The sequence below is a fragment of the Aulostomus chinensis genome, chromosome 5 (assembly GCF_037954235.1).
Source record: "Aulostomus chinensis isolate RoL2024-O1b breed Wild chromosome 5, RoL_Achi_v1.0, whole genome shotgun sequence".
NCBI classification, from domain to species: Eukaryota; Metazoa; Chordata; class Actinopteri; order Syngnathiformes; family Aulostomidae; genus Aulostomus; species Aulostomus chinensis.
Window position 1 is genome coordinate 13,077,727 of NC_141324.1, and position 22,142 is coordinate 13,099,868.

The following is a 22,142-nucleotide window of genomic DNA, read 5'->3' on the forward strand; positions in this document are numbered from 1 at the left end:
GACAGAGGATGATCCTAATCACACACGTCTTAGTTATATAACTTACTGCACTGGACAGGGACTTCCAGTGGTATGTAGTTCTGCTGACAGAGATGAACAAAGGCAGACGCTAAGCGGCAAGGGGCCCTGGGGGAGCTCAACTCACACACCAGCAGGAACTGACCTGGATCCACCTAATGGCAGACACACACAGCTCATTCATTGCAGTCCAACAGCCTTGGAAGCAGTGACATTCTAATCATTATTAGAAGACAAAAAAAAAACAACATGTTTTTAATTAGCTGATTTCTCCTTCACATCACATCCTGAGATACAAACCAGCTCTTAGCTTTAACAAACGTATAATATATAAAATGAGCGCTTCTGTTTTAATACGTGAAATTAAACAGATAAAACAGAAGAACACACACCACAAGCTGCACTAATAATACAAAACAGTCGTGTGAACAGCATGTGAATGGATGAAAGTAAATTTTACAATTTCCATCTGAAGTATATATGTTGCCATTTAAATCTCTTAAACTTGTGTTGATATGGGTGGGACAGAGAGGCTGCTGTAGTGTAAAGAACCTTCCCTTACATTTTAGCACAAGGATTGTCCATCTAGTTGAACTTGTCTGGAGCAAATAAACTAAAGGAAATCTGACTATGAAATGTTTCATACAAAGTTAAAGGAAAGTGCAACTGAAATGATATTTCACCCAAAAGGTGGAAGTAGACTTTAAATAAAATTCACCATGAGTTGTTTTGAACTTAGGAAAACTTTTTTGTCCCCTGCATGACTTCTTGGTGACGGACAAACAAGTGTCAACTAGCTGGTCTCAGTTTTTTACGGTCATGCAAAACCAGAAGCGTTTATTTATTTATTCATTTATTTATTTTTAGCTCAAATCAGTTTTGTTGGTAGATTACTGAGTATTCTGTTGAACAAAGAGGATAAGGATGACACGCTGACATTTGAGATTATTTTGCTATTGTTAGTAGTTGGCCACAATTAGCTTCGAGTTAAAGGCTGTTTTTTTTTTAGTTCTCTGGAGCCGCGAAGAAGTGATCGAAGGAACAAAAATTTCAAAGGCAAATTATTCTTTTTCTAGGCTGATTGATACTCTAAAGTGACCGTAGGCATAACTGTGAATGTGAATGCTTGTCTGTCTATATGTGTTGGCCCTGCGATGGACTGGCGACCCGTACAGGATGAACCCCGCCTCACACCCGAACCTGCTATGTGTCCCGTTTAGGGTAACATGGAGGAACCCCCATGAGACAGATACAGCAAATGACTGTTTATTTCCCCGTCTTGGCTCTAAACCATCTGATTTCATTTATAAACTGATGAATGCCTGGACTTTGACACAAATCCATTAGAGTTCTATTAGGAGTCTTGGTGGCTTACAGGGATCAGCTCATCGGACAGGGACTTACTGACTGACTCTAAAATCATACTGGGCTCAAAACTCTTCATGCAGGTAAGCTCTACCTTCATACTCACCACCCTAAAACAGGAACCCAGCGGGGAATCAGGAGAGGAGAATAGAGAGTCACATGTCACTTTGGAAACACGCTCCCTTGAAGCTGGAGGTCTCACACACTCTGAGGTCATCTGACGACAAGAGATAATGGAGGCCATGTGAGAGATGGATATTGTCATTTCAACTGTCATGCACCATCATGATGACAATGACACTGATAGACACCAAAGCTTACAAATGAGTTTTCTTGCGTATCCACTCACTACAGATACACTTGTGTCTTACCTGCCATCTGGAGACAAAATCCACCAAGTAATCAGCCTGGGATCCATCAGGCAAAGGAAAATCATTCCCTGCTTCATTGTCATTGGTGCCCAACAGACCAGTGGATACTCCTGAGAGAAGTTTGAAGATAACATTAATAAAACATGAGGATTTATGTCTCTGCATCACAAATTACTCTTTGGTTTTCCTACCGTGCAGCCAGCCATCAAGAGTCAAGCTGCACACCTCAAGTGTCATGTCACATGACACTGACGCTCCATTCTGATTGGACACCTGCAGAGTGTTTGATCCTCTTCTGATAGTGACTCCTCCATCACTGTGAAACGTCTGTGTTACAGCATTGCAGTTGGCCTTTACCTGGGGAGAACAAATATGTTCTTTTTGGATGTTTACTGAGCCACAGTTTATCCTAAACAACAACAATTACCTGTCCATTGCGCTGAATGCTGATATTGCTATCATTCATTCCCAACAGGAGCAAATTCTGTGGATCTGGACTGAGCAGAAGTGTAAATGAGGCATCAGCACTGATGTCTTGAGCAAGAAGAAGAGGACAAGAGCTGGGCAGCTCAAATAGATGGCCATCAAACGTCACAATAAACTGGTCCGCCACCAACAGAGCCTCATCTGAGGGAGACAGACAAAACACAGGCAGCCTTTCTTAGAATAAAATCCACTGTATGTTGTTCACAAAAGTGAATGAACCCGTTCATTAAAGCTTTAGACAATTTTCTTACGTGTGAAGGGGCTGTCCATGATCTTCCTCTTGAGACGATAAAGTTCAGCAGTGGGTCTAATGGAGGTAAAGGTCCACAGGGGCCTCAGGATCCACTCTTCCAAAAGGATCTCAATCAGACCAGCCTCAGCTACTCGGGACCAGGGGAGCAGAGGCAGTGGCACCGACACTGTCACTGAACACTCACTAGAAAACAACAAAACCGCTCTGTTCAACACATATTGCATAAGTTCCTTCTTCAGAGCTCTTTTCTCCTCTTGCAACAGACAAATATTCTTCACAATACTATGTTGTGTGTGTGTATCAACGATTTTAATTTTATAATCGGGAAGTTTTTAGACCTGTTTCAAATTGAAACAAAATCACTGAACAACAGTTCCAACAAGCACCATGCAGCCTAAAATCTACCCAGCTCTATGCTGACATGAGTTCTTAACGTGTGGGGCCAGTATTATGATATGATGAGGAATATATCCTCTTTGCCACCTTTAATCCTAGAACAGACATAGTGCCTCTTTACATAGCTCTGAGACATGTGAAGTACCTGGGGGAGAATTTGTAGACAGAGGCCAGTCGTTTCCTGACTCCTGACAGAGCCACTGCCAGCCTGTTTTCGACCCAGTGGTATGTGTGCTGTCCTGCCTAACTCATACAGGACACAAACCATAAATGCCAGCTATCAGGTGTGTGTAAAGAAGCTACATAATGATCTGAATGATCTGCTGATGCAAGTACAAAGCATCGAGACTGACTGCAGGTCTCTCACCACATCCAGGGCAATGCTGAGCGTGGCCACACTGGCCTGAGCCAGTGGCCTCAGCTGAGGTTTTTCCAACAGGGCAGACAGGACTTCCAGCAGCCGATCCATCAACAACAAAACAGCCTCTCTCCACAAAGCCTCCAGCTTCTGGCCCTTCACATCCTGGTACACACCTGCCAGAGTCGCCAGGGGCCCTGAGGACAGAGCAGAGCATCAAGTTTGATCTATGACTGAAAATAAATGATGTGATGTTTAAGGAAAAACAGCTAAATTTATGCGAAACAGATTCTTGCAATGTTTCAAATTATGAAGTAAGGGAAGAGGATTGGTTCATGATTGAGTGTGTTGAAGAAATTCAATGTTTGCTTGTGAGGAAAGATGGGGCATGGCAACACTGTCAAGCATAGTTATGGAGCACATTCCATACATCAGGCATGGATTCACTCTGCTTTTTTATAACTCCCTACCTTTTGTAACAAGCCTCCTCTAATTTGACAGCATGAGCTCTTTCACTAAAAACCCATGATCAAAACTGTATCCTTGTGTACGTTGGGTTATGTAACAAATGCACTTTCCCCCACTGACTCTGACTCATGACCTTAGGAATGGGATGCAGGTTTGTAAGCATGAAGGCCAAAACCCATGGGGGCTTAGTTTCCCTGTTTGTCACATTTAGTTTTGAGGGGTTTTACTCACTGAACACCACTAGAACTGTGGTTTTCACATGCCAACACCTCAAAACTTCACACCCTATCCAGGTTACAGCATCAATGTAACCCGCATTCTGTATCAAGCACAATCCCACACTGGGCTTGAATTCACAATACTGTTGCTTGTCCAGAACTCGGTCCGCAGTGTATTCCTCCTCAGTCCCTGAATGAGAATCAGATGCCTCAGGTGCATGGGAAGTCTTCACAGAGCTATCGAATATTTCCATACAACATTTATTACTAGCGTGTGGATATGTATGTGTGTGTGTGTGTGTGTGTGTGTGTGTGTGTGTGTGTGTGTGTGTGTGTGTCCTCAGTTCTTATTTGCAAGAGCTGTAGCCCTCAAGAAAGGGACATATAATACAATAAATCCCTGGAAGGCAGTCAGCAGCATACCTGGCATTGTATGGGTTTTGTTAAATTTGACAGAGTTATTGCATTTAAAACAATCTGAGAACACGTGCAGAAACCTCATAGTTACCGTTCAAGCACAGGAAATCTAAACACACGACAGAATTTGAGTACAGGTTTAGGAGCAGGAGCAGAACAAATGTGCACGCAAACAGAAAGTTCTGAAGCACCACGGGAAGGAAAGGCCATGCTCTTGAATAAAGATGATGAAATCTCACTGTATTTCAAGATAATGTACTTAACTTTTGGGCTCATATCAAACTGTTTGTAAATTCCTGGAAATATGGCTGGATAAAGATGACATGGATTATTCTGCAAATGGTGATTGAGAGCAGTGATGAAGTTGAGTCTGATTTAGTCACATTTTGGCATCTGATGACTAGGGATGCGCAATATTGCCACAAAGATATAAAATAATGAGGTTTTGGGATGAATGTGATATTTTCAGTAATGGTAGACAATAAGATATGCGTCAGTCACAAAAGTGTTGATGAGATCAGCTGATTTCTCTTTTTCTGATTACTTTTTTTAAAACTCTGACTTGCCATGAAAAAGTTTTAAAAGCAAAATTAAAAGCATGTACACTTTTATAACTTTTTGAATCAAACATTGTTTGCTTCATGCGTTCATTATATAACAATAAAATACTTAGCATGAGCTACGTGTACTTTGTAGTGAGTCTTCATAATTGAACAAACCTGACAGCTGGTGATCAATTTAGAGGAAACACAATTGAGAAAACACTCAATATAATGGATCTTTAGAATCCAAACTGATATCAAACTCAAAGTACCTCAAAAGACTGATAATCATACCTAAAAATCCCTGGAGAAGCCCTACATTTTATTGCAGCTGGTCAACTTCATTGAGCACTCTCTTAATGACAGTGGTAGTTCGCTACAGTTGCGCCGTGGTTGTTTTACACACAAGAAATTGGCGGAGAGGCTGATGTTTGAACAGCTGGTTTCTGTCAGATTGTTTTTAACCAGTTTAAATGTATCGAATGCAATTCAAGGTTTTGTGGTTCTCACGCTAAACAGTGTAGTTTCCATCAATTTCAGTAAATCCTCAGCGCTCCTGGTCTCCCACAGTGGCTATCTGGAAGTGTATGCAGCATGGTGCTGAGAGGGTTGAGAGGCTCCATATGTGCTAATCTTACAACAGCAGAAAACCCTGGATAAAACCAGTTTTCATGTCATTAAAACAGCCATTAATATACTATCATAAGCCATGTATATGACATGTCAAAATGGCTTCCCAAATTTTTTACTTCAGTTTTGCATATTACATATCCATACTACTGCTTAAGAGTTTCTTTTAAACTGATGTTTTTGGACAGTTATGCAGTTTTTAGCAGTCAGTTGCCATTAGCTAGGTAGCTGGGGCTTTCTTGCATTCTGGAGTCACAAGGAAGTGCTGCAGTTGTGAAAAAAATGTCTTCAGGAGCTTAAGACACATATTTGTGAGTCCTTAAAAAAGAACACTTTTTGGGGTGGAGCATTGCTTTCATTTGATACTTGTGTTTACCCTGCACTGACAGCGCGGTCCCGCCCCTATTCATCAAAGACAGACGTTTGGTCAACTCCTTCTAACGATCACAGCTCACGTTGAGGGTATCCAGATTTGAACGCAAATCCCTCGTCTTTGGATTTTGACAAAAGGGGATTAGCCATCCAGGCAACACCGTCTAGCCCCTATTCCCTAACCCTAAACCTCACTACACAAACAATATTAGATAAGTGAACAAATTGGACCGGACAGAACACAAAATTGTAGGACAGAGTCCTGCATTGCTGGTTGAAATGAATGAGAACGTTAGAGACACAACCATGCGACACACAGGGGGTACCCTCAATATTGGCTGGTGATGCACAGGTGGTACCCTCAATGTTGGCTGGTGACGCACAGGGGGTACCCTCAACATTGGCTGGTGACGCACAGGGGGTACCCTCAACATTGGCTGGTGACGCAAAGGGGATACCCTCAACGTTGGCTGGTGACGCACAGGGGGTACCCTCAATGTTGTGCAGGTGACGCACAGGGGGTACCCTCAACGTTGGCTGGTGACGCACAGGGGGTACCCTCAATGTTGTGCAGGTGACGCACAGGGGGTACCCTCAACATTGGCTGGTGACGCACAGGGGGTACCCTCAACGTTGGCTGGTGACGCACAGGGGGTACCCTCAATGTTGTGCAGGTGACGCACAGGGGGTACCCTCAACATTGGCTGGTGATGCACAGGGGGTACCCTCAACGTTGGCTGGTGACGCATAGGGGGTACCCTCAACGTTCGCTGGTGATGCACAGGGGATACCCTCAACATTGGCTGTGGACGCACAGGGGATACCCTCAACGTTGGCTGTGGACGTCAGGGGGAGTTGACCAAATGTTGGTCTTTAACGAATAGGGGTGAGACCCTGTCAGCTACCCAAATTTCTTACTTCATGAACTAACATCTCCTCATAGAGTGTCCTCTTTTGAAGGCAGGCTAAAACATAAACATTTACTTAATCTTTGATTAATTATGAAGTATTTTGAAATTTGTAACAATTTCTGGACAGTTGTGCTGTTTTTGTAGTTGTGACCATGGTGCACCATTAGCTCCACATTAAAGATATTAGCTGTCTCTTTCTGTATTCTGGAGTCACAAAAAGCAATGGAGGAGGGAGAAATGTCTTCCTGAGCTAAAGACATGCATGATAGCCATGTCCTCTCCAGACTCACGCCTAAGTTCTTGTTGTCCCAGCAGCGAGGCACGCTCCAACTGGCTGAGGCAGCGAGGCAGGCTGTTGGTTACAATATGACGGAGGAGGCTGTTCTGCCATAGTGCCAACAAACTTCTGTCCGAGTGGCCACACAGAGCCTCTGCTCCCTGTGAAACTTGGAGAGGTATGGCACTCAGCTCCTGGAGCAGCTCGCTGTCTCTGAACTGGAGAAAATGTGAAGAGAAGCCATGTTACAGCATGAAACCCAAATTAAAGCACTGACTACATCTAATCCACTACAGCATACTAGTGTGTGGTTACCCGTCTTCTGAATTCAATCAGAGAGTGCTGTATTGTCTTGATTCTCTCCAACAGCTTCTTCTCTATACGAGAGCTCAAAAAGTGAACTCGTGCCTTTGAAAATCACAACATTCAGTATTTCAGACTGACTGGTGGCCAAAATGTGGCAACATTGTCTTAATGGTGATACCTCCACTGTAGTAAGACTCTCCAAACAGCCTCTTGCTCTCAGCACCAACCGCTGATTGGCTGCTCCCAGAAACAAACCTCCAAGAGTTTCAGGTTTTCTGCCGCTGTCACTCTTCTGTACATCCAGCACCAAACTGCGATTTGTTCCAACACACGCCACAGCAGTGACAACCTCATCCAGGCCTGGTCCTGCACATGAGCAGATTGAATTTCTCCTTATGCAAATCATAGCCTTAATAATATTGTGCATTTTTGTTAGTTTTGCAAAGACATTTCTGTATTTACCATTACTATAACCAGCAGAAGAGTGAAGACATTGTCCCTCCACTGTGCCATTGAGCCACATCTTCTCTCTGTGGTCCAATCTAGCCTGTAGCTGGACACCAGACCCCTGGGGCCATGCGATGGCACTGGCACCCAACTCCACACTCCAGTTTCCCATTCTAGACTGATTTACAATGTTGATAATTAGTAAAACCCTCTCTGACTCCATAGACACTAACCATTGTTGTTTTATGGACAATTTTTTAGTCACAGCAGTAATCTCCTGAAACCTTGTCATTTCCATGAAGCTGCTAGTAAAGAAGGCATGTGGGGCAGCCCAAAAATGTCTGTCACTCTAAAAGTCCAAAAGTCCAAAATAATACTCACAGATACAGAATCAGGGTAAGGTTGTTATTCCAGTATATAATGATTTATGACAATGAAGACCCTGCACAATATGCTATGACCTCAATCAGAGATTGATACTTTAAATCAACAGCGCGAGTTGAACTAGCTCTGCAACGTTATCTTTCAGTGGGTTAGTCAGTTTTGGGTTGAGGTTTTAGCTGGAAATGGAATGGAGAGATTAAAGAAGACTGATCCTGCATCACGATACTGAGTCCTCCCTGCTCGAACCAAATGCCAGGCATTTGTTTCAGAATTAAGTAGATTTTAAAATCCAACAAAGAATATCGATGTCAAAACAAATTGAAATATAATATTGTGTCAGTATCCCAGCAATTCTTTTGGAAAGTTATCAACACAACTCACAACCACAAAAAAAGTAAACTTCAGCTATAGCATAATATTCAGTGGCATTAGAGATTAGGACATTTAGTTTTTTCTGCCAACATTATAGCCTACATATCAAACCAATGTCAATCCAATGTCAAAGCCAATCCTCATCAGTAGCTTTTCTTGTTCGGTAAGGCTTGTGTTCTCTATTAATTTACAATACAAATACACAGGTTAACTTTGCCCATCATGTGAATCCTGAAGGTTGCTGGAAGTCTCCCTGATCATTCTATGAGGACACAATGTCTGTTTCACTGAAGCTACAGAGGGTCTCTTGTTGGTATTTTGGGAGACAGACATCTTTTTGACAGGTAGCACTGGGGTGCACTCGCTAGCACTGTCAGCTCTCAAAAAGAAGGTTCTGGGTTTGACTGGGACGAATAATTGATGTATGGATTTTTCCAGATGAAGGCACAATGAAGCAGTGGTTAGCACTGTCGCCTCACAGCAACAATGTTCCGGGTTTGAGTCCCGACCCGCGACCCTTAACAGGATAAGCGGTAAAAAATGGATGGATGGATGGATGGATTTTTTACCTCAGCAAAGAGAGATATGTTCGATCTCTGGGCAGTAGAAGAGTTGGTTAGGATGAGGGAGAGACTGCACTGGTGTGGCCGTCCCGTAACTGACAGATGAGACTGAGTGTAAAACAGTTCCTCTTCTGAGTTGAGTCTATAGGACCCTGACCACGAAAGAGGCTAAGAGACAAGGAAAAGAGTGTTACATGGACATTTTTGATCATCATGATTGGTTCATAATCCATCAGTCAATTCATAAAAATCAGCGATTCAAAAAAAGTAGTCCACACGTCACTGTGTTTGTTGAATACTTTTAGGACAGTCAGTTAATTTCCAGCTAATATTTCTGAATAAGATGTTGTGTGGACTCGGCCACATGCTGATCTTTTCAACTTTCTATTCATTGTTTGCTTGTCTTTCCCTGCCAGGCACACAAGGATTTAGACTCTTTTAACATGCAGTCAAACCATGGACAGACACATCTCATTAGAATATCCATAAATCCCAACAAAGAAATGAATCAGCATAATGTGTGGCAGGTTAAAAGACCAAGAGTGATTTGTGGGCAGAGGCGGTACTCACAGGCCGAGGGGGGCAGAGGCCCAGCAACACTGTGTGATCAAAGCGATCTTTGAGATTGGTTTTGACTTTAGCCAAGAGGGAGTGTGAAGGACAAGGTGCTGGATACACTTTGTCAAGTCCCACATGAATTTGGAGACCGTACATTCCCCGAGCACCTTTCTATGAATAACAACAATACAAGACTGGGATTATTTTGGCTCCAGGCATCTGCTACCACATGTAGAGCAACCAAAAACACATGAGGAGAGTTTAATATGCAGGAATGACATGTTTTCTTGATTCCTGGCAACTGAAAACAACAGTACATTGGTGCAAGAGTGAGTGCATGAAGGTTTTTATTCCCTACTAGAGAACTTTACTGGTCAAAACATTAACCTTATCAGAACTTGGTCCTCATGGGGACCAAAGACTTATCCTAATGCAGCAAACCATAATTTCTGAGTTCCTGGTTAGATCAGGGGAAAGACTCAGTCCTCCTAATGGAGGAGTCCGAGGGGCACTGGCTCTTGGGGCTATACGTATGTGTCTAAATTGATATGTAAAATACTAACTTTGTTAAAGACCAGTTAAAACTGAATTAAAATTGAATTAAAATTACAGTACAGAATGTGTCACATGTACTCTGTTATTTTTAACCCAGTTCTCCAGCTTCCTAAGGTCTCTGAACCTTTGTCCTGAGGTGGCTATACCTAAAGAAGACTGGAACAAAATCGATTGAAATAAAAATAATGTGAAAAATTGAATAAATAAATAAACCAATATTAAATTAATAAATAATTTTCTTTAAAAAAAATCAAAGGAATGCGCTTTTTTCATTCATGAAGAATGTAAATAAAATAGCACACCCCAGATTTTGAATAAAGTTTATTACAAAGGCAGGTTAAAAGACGTCTTTCTGCTGCTGGCAGGAGTAGGAAAATGATCAATTATAAATGAAGAAAAATTTCTAGGAAATTTAACATTAAAAAGAAATGTAGTTAAACCCCCATGAATATATACGTAGAATTCATTTAAAAATGCACACATGTTGCTATCTGTGTGTGTGTGTGTGTGTGTGTGTGTGTGTGTGTGTGGTATACCTGGTACTTGATGCCTTGCTTTATACTCTTGTTGTCCCATCGAAGCTCTGTGTTTTGTGAATACAAGTCTCCCTCCTGGGCCAAAGACACGCAACCTTTGACAGAAGATGCTAACATCTACACACACGCGCGCGCGCGCACACACACACACACACACACACACACACACACACACTTAATCGGTCTTTCTTTCTATCACTCTCGTGTTCACCTACTCATGTGCTGAGCTTGATTGTTTTAAATGCTTACAAACTCCTTTCTTCATGACTTTGGTGAAGGGCTATGGAACACATCCAGGGGCTTGATCACACCCATTGGCCTTCATCAGGCAAGGGTGACACCCAATACCAAAGAGCACTTGACATGCATTGTATCTTCTATCTCCTGAAGCACATGACCCCATGAAACATGACTTACTATAACCTGGGGTAACAAATGACCAGAGACCTGCAGGTGTGTACCTTTAACCCTGAATCTTATCCTAACCAAACTACAGTCCTCTGAATTCTTTCCATCCTTGAATTTGTTATGTAAAGCTACTTTACGTTGTTTTGTTAGGATGGTTGGGCCCTGAAGCATCTTGAAGTCATCAGTACTTAGAGAACATCCTTCCTCGAAAATGGTAGACAGGTCAGTAATCAACTTTGACACTCACACAATGTGTGAAGGATCTGTTCATTGCCTCTGCCATGAAGTTTCCACTCCTCAGTCTTTGGATGATGCAGGGGCTGTCATCAGACTACTCTGAACTACCCAACCTTAACCCTAACCTTACCCCTATACAGAAATCTGTGTTTTAACAAAGGGTTACACAGCTTTAGTCCCTAATTGCACATGCTATCCCCAGTTGACTGCTGTAAAGTCTGGTTTGTGTCCCTGAAAGTAATTAGGCACTCAACAAACACCAAACCCACATGAGAGTGGATATTCATGAGATGTGTATAGCCTGCTGCTACTCTACCTGAGGGGTTGAGAACAGAGCACAAGCTTGCCCCCTGCTGGAGTTGAGTTGCCACTGCTTGTTCAGGCTCAGGGTGACGTTGATGGGAATTCCACTGTGCCATGACATATGGATCTGGGTTTGATAAACACATAAATAGAATTACATGCCTGGCAAACACTGCTCCTGCAAAACTAAAAGCTCTACTGCTGTAACAGGTTTCCTGTGTTTACGCAGCCCTACACAGGGGGAATTCGGATTTTATTCATGTTTGACATCTTTGTTGCGCGTTTTCATTTTTGATGCATCAAATTTTTAAAAATGGGGTGGCAAATAACCAGGAACATTAGAATGTTCTTAATTTCAAATAAACCATTTGGCAAAAATATATAAATCAGATGACTAATTGGGGCTGCACGGTGGTGCACTGTGGCCTCACAGCAAGAAGGTTCCGGGTTCGAGTCCCAGCTCAGGCATGGGATCTTTCTGTGTGGAGTTTGCATGTTCTCCCCGTGTGGGTTCTCTCTGGTACTCCGGCTTCCTCCTACCATCCAAAGACATGCAATTTGGGAACTAGGCTGATTGATACTCTAAATTGACCGTGAATGGTTGTTCGTCTCTGTATGTTGGCCCTGCAATGGACTGGTGACCTGTCCAGGGTGAACCCCGCCTCTCACCCAAAAGCCACTGTGATAGGCTCCAGCCCCCCCCCCCCCGACCCTTACGAGTGAGGAATAAGTGGAAGATGACGACGATGGATGGATGACTAATTGTGCAGTTTACAGAAATACATGCAAAACAGCAAACGTCCATCCTTCCATCCATTTTCTACCGCTTATCCTGTTAAGGGTCATGGGGGGGGCTGGAGCCTATCCCAGCAGCTTTCAGGCGGGAGGCAGGGTTCACCCTGGACAGGTCACCAGTCCATCTCAGGGCCAACACATAGAGACAGACAACCATTCACACTCACAGTCACACCTACAGTCAATTTAGAGTATCAATCAGCCTCGTCCCCTCTTGATGTCTTTGGACTGTGGGAGGAAGCTGGAGTACCAGAGAGAACCCACACAGGAACAGGGAGAACATGGAGACTCACACAGAAAGATCCCGTGCTCGAGCCGGGGCTCAATTCCGGAACCTTCTTGCTGTGAGACAACAGTGCTGACCACTGCACCACCATGCTGCCTTATAGCAAATGTGTTTGTACAAAATAATAGATACTAAAAAGATAGCCATCAACATAATGTGGGAAGTCTCATATTTAAAAAGAAAAGTGTGTGTGCCTGACCTGCTGGATGCTTCGTTCCCTCTGTGAGAGTGTGTGAAGGGACAGCTGGCTGAGTGTTGCGGTGAATGGCTGTTTCACCTCTAGCTTGGTCTCATTTGTCTCCTCCGATTGGCTCCATGTACTCAGAGCTTTGACCTTGAGATGACCAAGTCACCATTTATGACCAAAGAAGCAAGAAGAGCAATCAGAGAGACGAAAAAAAAAACATCAAGCTGGTTGGACTCTTTCACAGCCATTAAGGTTAGGTTCATATGTGGTAATATAAAATGTCGTGTGATTTTTTTTTTGTCCAGACATTTCTGTCCCTTTTTTTCTGAAATCATCCTGAGCTATGAAACTGAACGCAACATTTTAATATTTCAAGAACACAAAAGGAAACAAAACCAGAGACAGAGACATAAGTGGATATGACAAAAGACTGCTTGAGTGAGGCCCTTCTCGTCGTCTGGGTCATAGAACACTTGGTGCACTCTGACCTCTTTGAGTTGGCCGTGTCTCATCCAGCCCAGGGCAACGCTGTCAAGCCCACCCAGCGAGGAGCGCTCCAGTGTCACCTCCAAACTGGTCGAACGGGGAATGCAGGTGATCTGAACTAAGGTGAAGCATGAGAGAAAGGTTGACCTGAGAGAGGCTACAGTGAGTGCCGCTGTAGTACATTGTGATATGAGTAGATAATCCTGAATATTATGTAATTAAAGGCAGATGAACATGAACAGATCTTAATTTAATGGAAATGAGAATAGAGCACGCATCTGGTTTTCTGTTTTTTTTGGGGGGGGGGGTATATGGAGCATAAAAAATACATGTTGCTTCTCCACATTAAATTTTGACGGCAATACTGAAAGGAAACTCTTCCCAGATGAACTGAGAGTTCAAGATGTTTCTTAGTGTGAGATTTGAGCCTGACCTATTCAGAGTTTTATAAATCAATATTTCTGTGACAAACAGGAAGTTGGTATTAAGATCTGAGAACCGAACTGATGTGATGCACATTTATTTGTTTATTTGAAGCACATTTTGGCACATCCTTCATTCATTTGTGTGCTTGGTGCTTGTGTGGAACAAAACAATTTCAAATCTGTATGTTGTATCTAGTTTAGCTCACACTGTTCTGGTATCAAATATATGATACAGATGCAATGAGGCCCTGCAGAGACAGTGTAAAGCAGCGTACCCTTCAGGGTCTGGTTCCCTGCCTCCAGTGTTGGCGGTACCGAATAAAGACCAGACAAGCTGAACTCCTGATTTCCCCACACAGCTCCATGTTGAACTTGGTGACTCCAGCTCCTTGCTTCATACACCGTCTTCACTGCAACTGTCCTGGGAAGTGGCTTTAACTATAGAACACATCCACTCAGTGACCAGTGTTTTATGGATAGTGCCTCTTCAGATGAATTGGGGGAAATGTTTGTTGGTAGATGTATGAAGTATAAATTGCCATGACAACCAAAATACAATACCAAATACCGGTAAGACTGCCAGTGATAATATGACAGAGCGTACTAAAAGTGCTGTGTCAGACTTATTGAGGTGGGGCTGTCTTCCACAATAAGGGTCTTACTTCCCTAGGTGCAGGTCAGCACCTCCTCCATGCACAGAGCAGAGAGCAGTTGTTGCTCAGCATTGCACAGTATTTTATCCAACAAATAAACACCAATATTAAAAAAAAATGTATTTTTACATGTAAACTATATTTGTAACATTTTTACTGCTTTTCTTTAGCTGTGAACTGGCCCTTTCCCCTCTCCTTTTGGATTTTGTCATCTCCCCCCGTCTGTTAAGTCTTTTATTGTTTACCTCAGGTTTCATGTCTTGTCTTCCTGTTTTATTTCATTGTCTCACCCCTGTCTCTGTTTCAGGTTCCTGTCTGCCCTGCCCCCTCCCCATCTGCATGCACCTGATCCCTGATTGTGTTTCCCACACCTGTGGCTCATCACTCCCCATTAACACAGCTTATATTCCCCCTTTGTGTCTGGTCACCAGTTTATTGATGTATAATATTCACACTCCAGCACTCCTGTTTCATAGCCACAGCCACAGCCACAGCCACAGTCATAGTCATAGTCAGCCATAGCCACAGACACAGCCACAGCCACAGTCATAGTCATAGTCAGCCACAGCCACAGCCACAGTCATAGTCAGCCATAGCCATAGCCATAGCCACAGTCATAGTCATAGTCATAGTCAGCCATAGTCACAGTCACAGCCACAGCCATAGTCAGTCACAGTTTTGCCATGACTGAATCTTGCCTGTTTTTTGACCTCGCCTTTTGCCTCTGGTTTTTTGATACCTCTGCCTCTGTTGATTGCCTACCTGTGTACCGACCTCTGCCTGTCAATAAACCCCACTTGTCTGATCCACCGATCTGTGTCCTGCAATTGAGTCCTGTTTATCCTGCGCTACGTTCATGACAGATTTATAGTTTTCAACCACAGCGCTCGATTGCAGTCATATTTCTGCCACATACTGTAGTACTTCACAATAAAGCTTTCTGATTCATGAAAACAGATATTGATTGTTATGCCTCTGCAGCAGTGACAGATTTAGGCAAGGGCACATTATTTTCAGTTAGTGAGTCCAAATGTCCCATTCTTGATTACTTGAGGGAACTGCCTAGGATTTGACTCATATGTATCAAAGATGCCCTTTTGTGGTCAAAGGTGACTGTAAGAAGAAATCCCACAATGTCTCAGAAACATCTTCAAATGTAGTGCAAACATCCACTGGGACTCAAAGACAACCTGAACATTTTTTGGAGGTCAGAGGTCAAAGACAGGCACGCATCACAGAGGCATGCCTGTCCAAAAAAATGTTCAAGTTGTCTTTGAGTACTTCTAGCTTTGGGTGGAAGTTTATTTGTTGGATAAAATACAGTGTAATGCCTGACTCTGCTGGCCCACACCTACCATAGGTAAGATTTCCTATTCATGGCCATCATGTACTCAAGTTAAATTAACCAAAACAATCCCTTTAATTAGGTGATATGGTCCAGATAAGCTTATCTAATCAGTACCTGAGGATATGAATGTTTCAGCTCTAAAGCCTGTCTGTATCCACTATCAATTACTGCCACTTCCCCCAGAGCCCACAGCCTCCTCCTGGCTGACGAGATCTCCAACAATCCTCCCACACTGCACTGGGACTGGTTGAGCTGGGCAGAGACACGACAAAGACCAGGACTTGTTGCGACACATTGCAGCCATAAATCTCTGTGCAGGCATGTTTCAAATTTCTTCGAACCCACCTGAGAGCGGACACTTAGCTGAGAAGGCAAGTAGATCAACATCTTGGGGATGTTCTGGACCACCTTCACCATCATGTCCTTGCTGAACATCAGATATTTGCCTCTTAATATGGAGTGAGTGTGATTAACAGAAGATAAGTGTGACATATGTGTGTGTACCTGTCAGAGAGATGATGTCCCTGGATGATTAGGGCCAGAGAGGAGCTTAGTTCAGGGTTCACTGCCATGGAGCACCTCAACTGCGACCCAGCAATTCTTCCCCAAGCCTCAACCTACATCAACAACCACATAGCTGATTAGCACTGTAAAACAAACCACATGTCACAGGGCCAGACAAAATCTTTTCTCCCTCGACTCATGTTGAGCTTGGCCTGAAGTCTACATGCCAGCTCCAGTTATGAGTTTTAGTAGGAGATGTGGCAAAAGCCAAAGGAATTTGCGTGCTTTATGTGCTTACGTGCAAAGCAGGGCTACTCTGTCCGTCTGTGGTGTGTTTCAGAGTGATTCTGGCCTCCTTTGGCCCTCCTTGTGTTCCCCAGCCCCCGATGTCCCCCAACCCTCGGACCCTCCAGTCACGACTGTGAACATCTATAGAGATGCTCCTCAGAGGACCTGCAAAGAGGATCAGAGCACTGAACCTGATGATTATATCCATCATGAGATCTTCTCTTTCACTGGATGTGCAAATACTGCAATTATTCACGGTTTGTTTTCATGTAGTTTTTTGTTTGTTAGTTTGTTTTTTACTAAAAACAGTATGTGATAGTTTCTGGTGGTCAAACTACTAAAATAGCTTTAGTCAATACAAGTCAAAACAGTCAAAACAATCCATCATTCCTCTACTGTCTGGTCAAATTTAGTGTTACAAGATACTGAGAAACACATATTCCACATTTCAGTAAGTCATATTAGAAGATTAAATCAGGCTGCGAACACAACCTGACCTTTAAACTGAGACGTCAGGACAGAATTGAGATTGAACTGAGTCCAACTGTGATTAGCAGTAGGGGGAGAGTAGGAGAGAAGAGCAGCCAGACGTCCATCAACCACGCTCACGTTCAAGCCAGAGGCCAGCAGCTTGTGTCCATCCACAGTGACCTGGGCCCTGGACTGTAGCTGAGACAACGCCCCTTGAATTGAGCACAAGCCCTTTGAGAGAAATTAAATCAAAGGAGGGATAATTCAGGTAAAGATAAATATTTGTTGGTTATTTGGGCTGGTTTGGGGAGCGTCTGTGTTTACCTCTATATTAAATGGTACTCTTCTGTCCTTCAGCCATGACCAGCTGTGCCACATCAGTCCTCTTATCTCTTTGATGGAGTGATAACATTTTGTCTTCAGTCTCAGTCCCACCTGCTGAGCACCAAATTGGTATTGAAAGGTCAGCGCCTTCCAGTCAGAAGAACCGAGCTCCACCTGCACACAACAGTCACAGTTGAACAATCTGGGACTACTGGGTGTGTGCCGAAAATGTGATTCATTCAGTGATCAGTTCCTTCTGTGGTTGAATCAACTGCACATTTTTAAGTTTCTAACCTGGATGCTGTTGTTTCCAGGAATTCCCGCTTTATTCAGGTAGTTCAGCGTGTGTCTTAAACTACCCCTCATTCTGACGGACTCTAATGTCCTTTCCACAGTCACCTCCTGACTTAACTGTGGAACATAACCAATCAAACAGTGCAGTGCTTTATTTTTTAAGTTGTAGACGAATCTGCAAATGAGTTGTCAAACACAATATATACGTTGGATAACTGGTTCCTCTTACCTTTTGGTTTCCTGTGCTGCTGTGTGACAGATAATAGTGTGATTGGTTGCCATGGCATCCAGAATTCAGTGATATTTCAGTATCTGATGTGAGACCAAGCTTTCTCAACAGAGGTACAGTGTGGTTGAAATGTAACGTTGCTTCATTTTGAGTCTGCAAAAGCAAATCATCGTACATGGCTTCACACTGCTAGGTCTCTGAAAACGAGAAAGCTACATTTTTGTGTTTGTGAAGTGCAATACAGATTTTAAATTCTTAGAAGTAAAATCAGAAACATTTGCATACCTTGGTTTTCTTAACAAGTACTATAGCACCTAACGCTGCATTGTCTATTGCCATGGCAACTTTAGATTCAGCAAAAGTTGGGGAGATGATCAATGAGCCCGATGCCTGTATCCTGTCTGGACTACCCCACTCCTACCAACCACAAATATGAAGAGGAAATGTTACACATTCATTTTAACAGGTATAGATTAATCTGTGTGACTAAACAATACTTCATCTCAATACCTGAATCACTGTGCAGTTGTTGTAATACATCAGTGACCCCTGCAGGCCTGGATGTGACAATACAGCTCCTCTGACACTGACCACACATTCATCCATTCGAGTGAGGGCTTCTGTGTCATATCGTTTTGCAGCTCTGCTTGTTCCCTTCACTCTGCTGTGTTCAGGTAAACGTTCAAGAGCAGGGATGTTTTGACTGAGTTCACCCTCCACACTCAACTCTGGCCAGGCCCTGACTTTCAGCTGCAGGAAACTCCTCTTGCCCTCCAAACTGGTGTCCACTGTAGCTGCCCACGTACCCTGAGGCTCCTGCCACACGGAGCCATTCATATGAGCCTGGGAGGGGATGATGAAAGCTCACTGAAAGTGTTTTAACTGGCAGAAGAAGCATTGTATGTACATCTGGAAATTCAATACAGGTGACCTGATTCAGAAAATTATGACATCTCAAAAATTGGAATCGTTACATCCATGAGGCAACACAGTGTAATATCTACTATCAGACATGGGCAGAATCTTTTAATATCTCAAATTTTTCTTCAAGTATTTATCTTTTGACCAACTTTTTACTTTTACCCCCGACAGATGATTTTCAAAACTGAAAATCAAAGCATTCAAGCATTATTATTATTATTTTTTAAAACATGGTTGTGGTTGCAGCGGCACGGTGGTGCAGTGGTTAGCGCTATCGCCTCACAGCAAGAAGGTTCCGGGTTCGAGCCCTGGCTCCATCACGGGATCTTTCTGTGTGGAGTCTCCATGTTCTCCCTGTTCCTGCGTGGGTTCTCTCTGGTACTCCAGCTTCCTCCCACAGTCCAAAGACATCAAGAGGGGACGAGGCTGATTGATACTCTAAATTGACTGTAGGTGTGACTGTGAGTGTGAATGGTTGTCTGTCTCTATGTGTTGACCCTGAGATGGACTGGAGACTTGTTCAGGATGAACCCCGCATCCCGGCGGAAGGCCACTGGGATCCAGCCTCCCCATGACCCTTAACAGGATAAGCGGAGAAAATGGGTAGATGGTTGTGGTTATTCCCAATGTCGGCACCAACTGGAATTTAAAATTAACACACTTTGGGCCCTATTCTAAAAAAAGTAATAGCAACACATTAAGTCCTGCTGCTTTAAAGGGAATGACACAAGGCACTCTGATTGGTTTGATTGATGTCACACCCAAAACACACCAAAGAATAATTAAGTCTCTAATGACTGCCTCCTTGCGCTGTGCCATAGTTTGTGCTCTGAGTACACATCATCTGAATAGCAAAATGAAGCTGAACAAAACACACATAGAGCCAACCTCCAAGCGCCTGGCGCCACAGTTCACTTAGATGGGCATCTGGTGTTTCTAGCAACGCAACGCCATGTACAACAATCAGCTACATCCATGCAAAGTTTATGTTCAGTACATTCAGAGTATTCCATCCATCCATCCATTGTCTTCTGCTTATTCCTGTTAAGGGTCGCAGGGGGGGTTGGAGCCTATCCCAGCAGCTACAGGCGAGAGGCGGGGTTCCCCCTGGACGGGTCACCAGTCCATCGCAGGGCCAACACATAGAGACAGACAACCATTCACACTCACACTCACACCTACAGTCAATTTAGAGTATCAATCAGCCTCGTCCCCTCTTGATGTCTTTGGACTGTGGGAGGAAGCTGGAGTACCAGAGAGAACCCACACAGGAACAGGGAAAACATGGAGACTCCACACAGAAAGATCCTGTGATGGAGCCAGGACTCGAACCTGGAACCTTCTTGCTGTGAGGCGACAGTGCTGACCACTGCACCACCGTGCTGCCATTCAGAGTATTATTTATTTATTTTATTTAAATTCAAACTGGTTTAATAGTTTCAAATCAAGGAAGTGTTCAATCTTTGAAAAAGAACAGTTAATAGAAAAGTACCTCAAATGGTTATACTTTACTTATATACTCTGAGTACATTTTAAAGCCTGTACTGCAATTTTATTTGTTGGTGCTTTAAGTAATACCAGTGTCTTCTGTGCTCTGTGCATAGGGTCGATTCTGAATGAGACACTGTGTTACTAGTTCAGCAGATTTTCCTCATTTTAACTTCTCACAAGTGACTTGAATACAATGCAAACGTGCTTAATTCCTCAAAGTCATACCTGTAACATCGGGCACTTGGACTGCAGAGCCCAGAGCCACCGTGTCCTTCCTCTGGATTCTGTCACTCTGTTGGCTCTAATGTGACATGCCCCAGCTTTAATGAACAGAGCTCCAGCCTGCTCAGGGCCTCCAGGAGCTGTGGCCTCTAAAGCAATCTTCTGAGCAAGACCCCGGCTCCTCAGCCCAGGAAAAGTGTGTGTTAGGGTCCCAGAGAACTGGGGAGACCCGCAGGACTGTCCTAACTCCAAAGTCAGGTCCTTGTTGTTTGCCCTCAGAGAAGAGGTCATAGTCATCTGACACGGGACGACTGACAGGAGGCCTTGAAGAGCCAGGGTCACAGGAAGGACAGTTCCCTACAGAAACCAAATAGCCACAAATAGAACAAAAACTTTGACTGCTCCTTGTGATGAAGTTAATTACATTACTTTCCACTTCACAGGGAATTTCTAAGTAATGACCATGTATTGTGACAGTTTAAGGTGATGTTTCAAGCATAAATAAATTAGATTACTCTGGTTGCTATGTGCAGCATTTGTATTTTGACTGGTTACCTTACCTGTAGAGCAGGACAGTAGTTGGTCACATTCACAGTATAAGAAAATGAGTTCTTCTCTGTTCCTGAAGCCTTTTCCAAATGGCCTGCAAGAGAACAGCGTCCCAGCTCCAGGCCAACCTTCACACAAGGCAGATGTGCCACTGATGCATTCAGGATCAGTGCTCCATGGCTAGGAAATCCCAGTGCCTGCATGGCCTCTATAGATTGTTGGACTGACGCCTTCAGACTAAGACTGGGATGGCAGGTGAGGGACAGCATAAGACTGCCCCTCTGATCATCCCGGGCATGGAGACCAACACTGAGATTTGTAGAACAGCCAGAATGGCTGACAGAGACATTAAATACAGTCTGTGGAGGCAGGATAGTCTATGGAGGACAAATGAAGAATAAAAAGTTACAACCAGAACATATATTCAATCAACCCATTGAAATGAAACACCATTATGTTGTCAATAAATTAACTTTTCATGAAATATGAAAGTTGACAGAGCTACATTTATGTTTTCACATGAGTAAAATGAAAGTGCAATAAAAGAAGACCACGAGTGGAAGGACTGGCAGCCTCTACTCTGCTACAAATCCTTTTACATGATGTGATTAGTTATTTTAGACTGTTTTTTCCTTCGGTGTGCAAGTATGGAGACACTGTAGGTCTGGCAAAGCAATAATATACGACGGTGATGTGGTGGAAAATGAGAAAGTTTAATTGAAAAGTCACCTAAATGGAAGGAACTGTATTTTTCCAAATTTCAAAAACTGTAGAAGGTTAGCATTCATTCCATCCATGGTCTTGTTGATAGACTTTCAGAATTGGTTTCATTCAGTCCTAATGGAAAGGAAGGGAAGAGTCATCTCTACTGTGAAGATGTCTCTGCTGCTTTCCTTTTAGCTGGGAAACAAGTTTTCT

General features: G+C 43.3%; 1 protein-coding gene across 1 annotated transcript in view; it reads right to left on the bottom strand.

Annotated features, from left to right (window-relative positions):
- The window catches only part of apoltp (apolipoprotein lipid transfer particle homolog), a 45,768-nt gene that overhangs the window by 388 nt on the left and 23,238 nt on the right, over positions 1 to 22,142 (bottom strand). The window contains exons 44-74 of the mRNA XM_086203222.1: positions 21,236 to 21,601; positions 20,679 to 21,032; positions 18,552 to 18,884; positions 18,327 to 18,458; positions 18,042 to 18,194; positions 17,813 to 17,929; positions 17,519 to 17,692; positions 17,221 to 17,425; positions 16,734 to 16,888; positions 16,436 to 16,548; positions 16,277 to 16,358; positions 16,046 to 16,183; positions 14,206 to 14,368; positions 13,508 to 13,623; positions 13,032 to 13,166; positions 11,765 to 11,878; positions 10,804 to 10,920; positions 9,725 to 9,883; positions 9,161 to 9,322; positions 7,851 to 8,013; positions 7,567 to 7,754; positions 7,398 to 7,490; positions 7,096 to 7,300; positions 3,257 to 3,444; positions 3,035 to 3,132; positions 2,492 to 2,676; positions 2,182 to 2,381; positions 1,946 to 2,111; positions 1,755 to 1,864; positions 1,490 to 1,600; positions 47 to 173 (exon numbers count right to left, since the gene is read on the bottom strand). Coding sequence (XP_086059348.1) covers positions 47 to 173; positions 1,490 to 1,600; positions 1,755 to 1,864; positions 1,946 to 2,111; positions 2,182 to 2,381; positions 2,492 to 2,676; positions 3,035 to 3,132; positions 3,257 to 3,444; positions 7,096 to 7,300; positions 7,398 to 7,490; positions 7,567 to 7,754; positions 7,851 to 8,013; positions 9,161 to 9,322; positions 9,725 to 9,883; positions 10,804 to 10,920; positions 11,765 to 11,878; positions 13,032 to 13,166; positions 13,508 to 13,623; positions 14,206 to 14,368; positions 16,046 to 16,183; positions 16,277 to 16,358; positions 16,436 to 16,548; positions 16,734 to 16,888; positions 17,221 to 17,425; positions 17,519 to 17,692; positions 17,813 to 17,929; positions 18,042 to 18,194; positions 18,327 to 18,458; positions 18,552 to 18,884; positions 20,679 to 21,032; positions 21,236 to 21,601 — 5,122 coding nt within the window. The remainder of the gene's footprint in view (positions 1 to 46; positions 174 to 1,489; positions 1,601 to 1,754; positions 1,865 to 1,945; positions 2,112 to 2,181; positions 2,382 to 2,491; positions 2,677 to 3,034; positions 3,133 to 3,256; positions 3,445 to 7,095; positions 7,301 to 7,397; positions 7,491 to 7,566; positions 7,755 to 7,850; positions 8,014 to 9,160; positions 9,323 to 9,724; positions 9,884 to 10,803; positions 10,921 to 11,764; positions 11,879 to 13,031; positions 13,167 to 13,507; positions 13,624 to 14,205; positions 14,369 to 16,045; positions 16,184 to 16,276; positions 16,359 to 16,435; positions 16,549 to 16,733; positions 16,889 to 17,220; positions 17,426 to 17,518; positions 17,693 to 17,812; positions 17,930 to 18,041; positions 18,195 to 18,326; positions 18,459 to 18,551; positions 18,885 to 20,678; positions 21,033 to 21,235; positions 21,602 to 22,142) is intronic.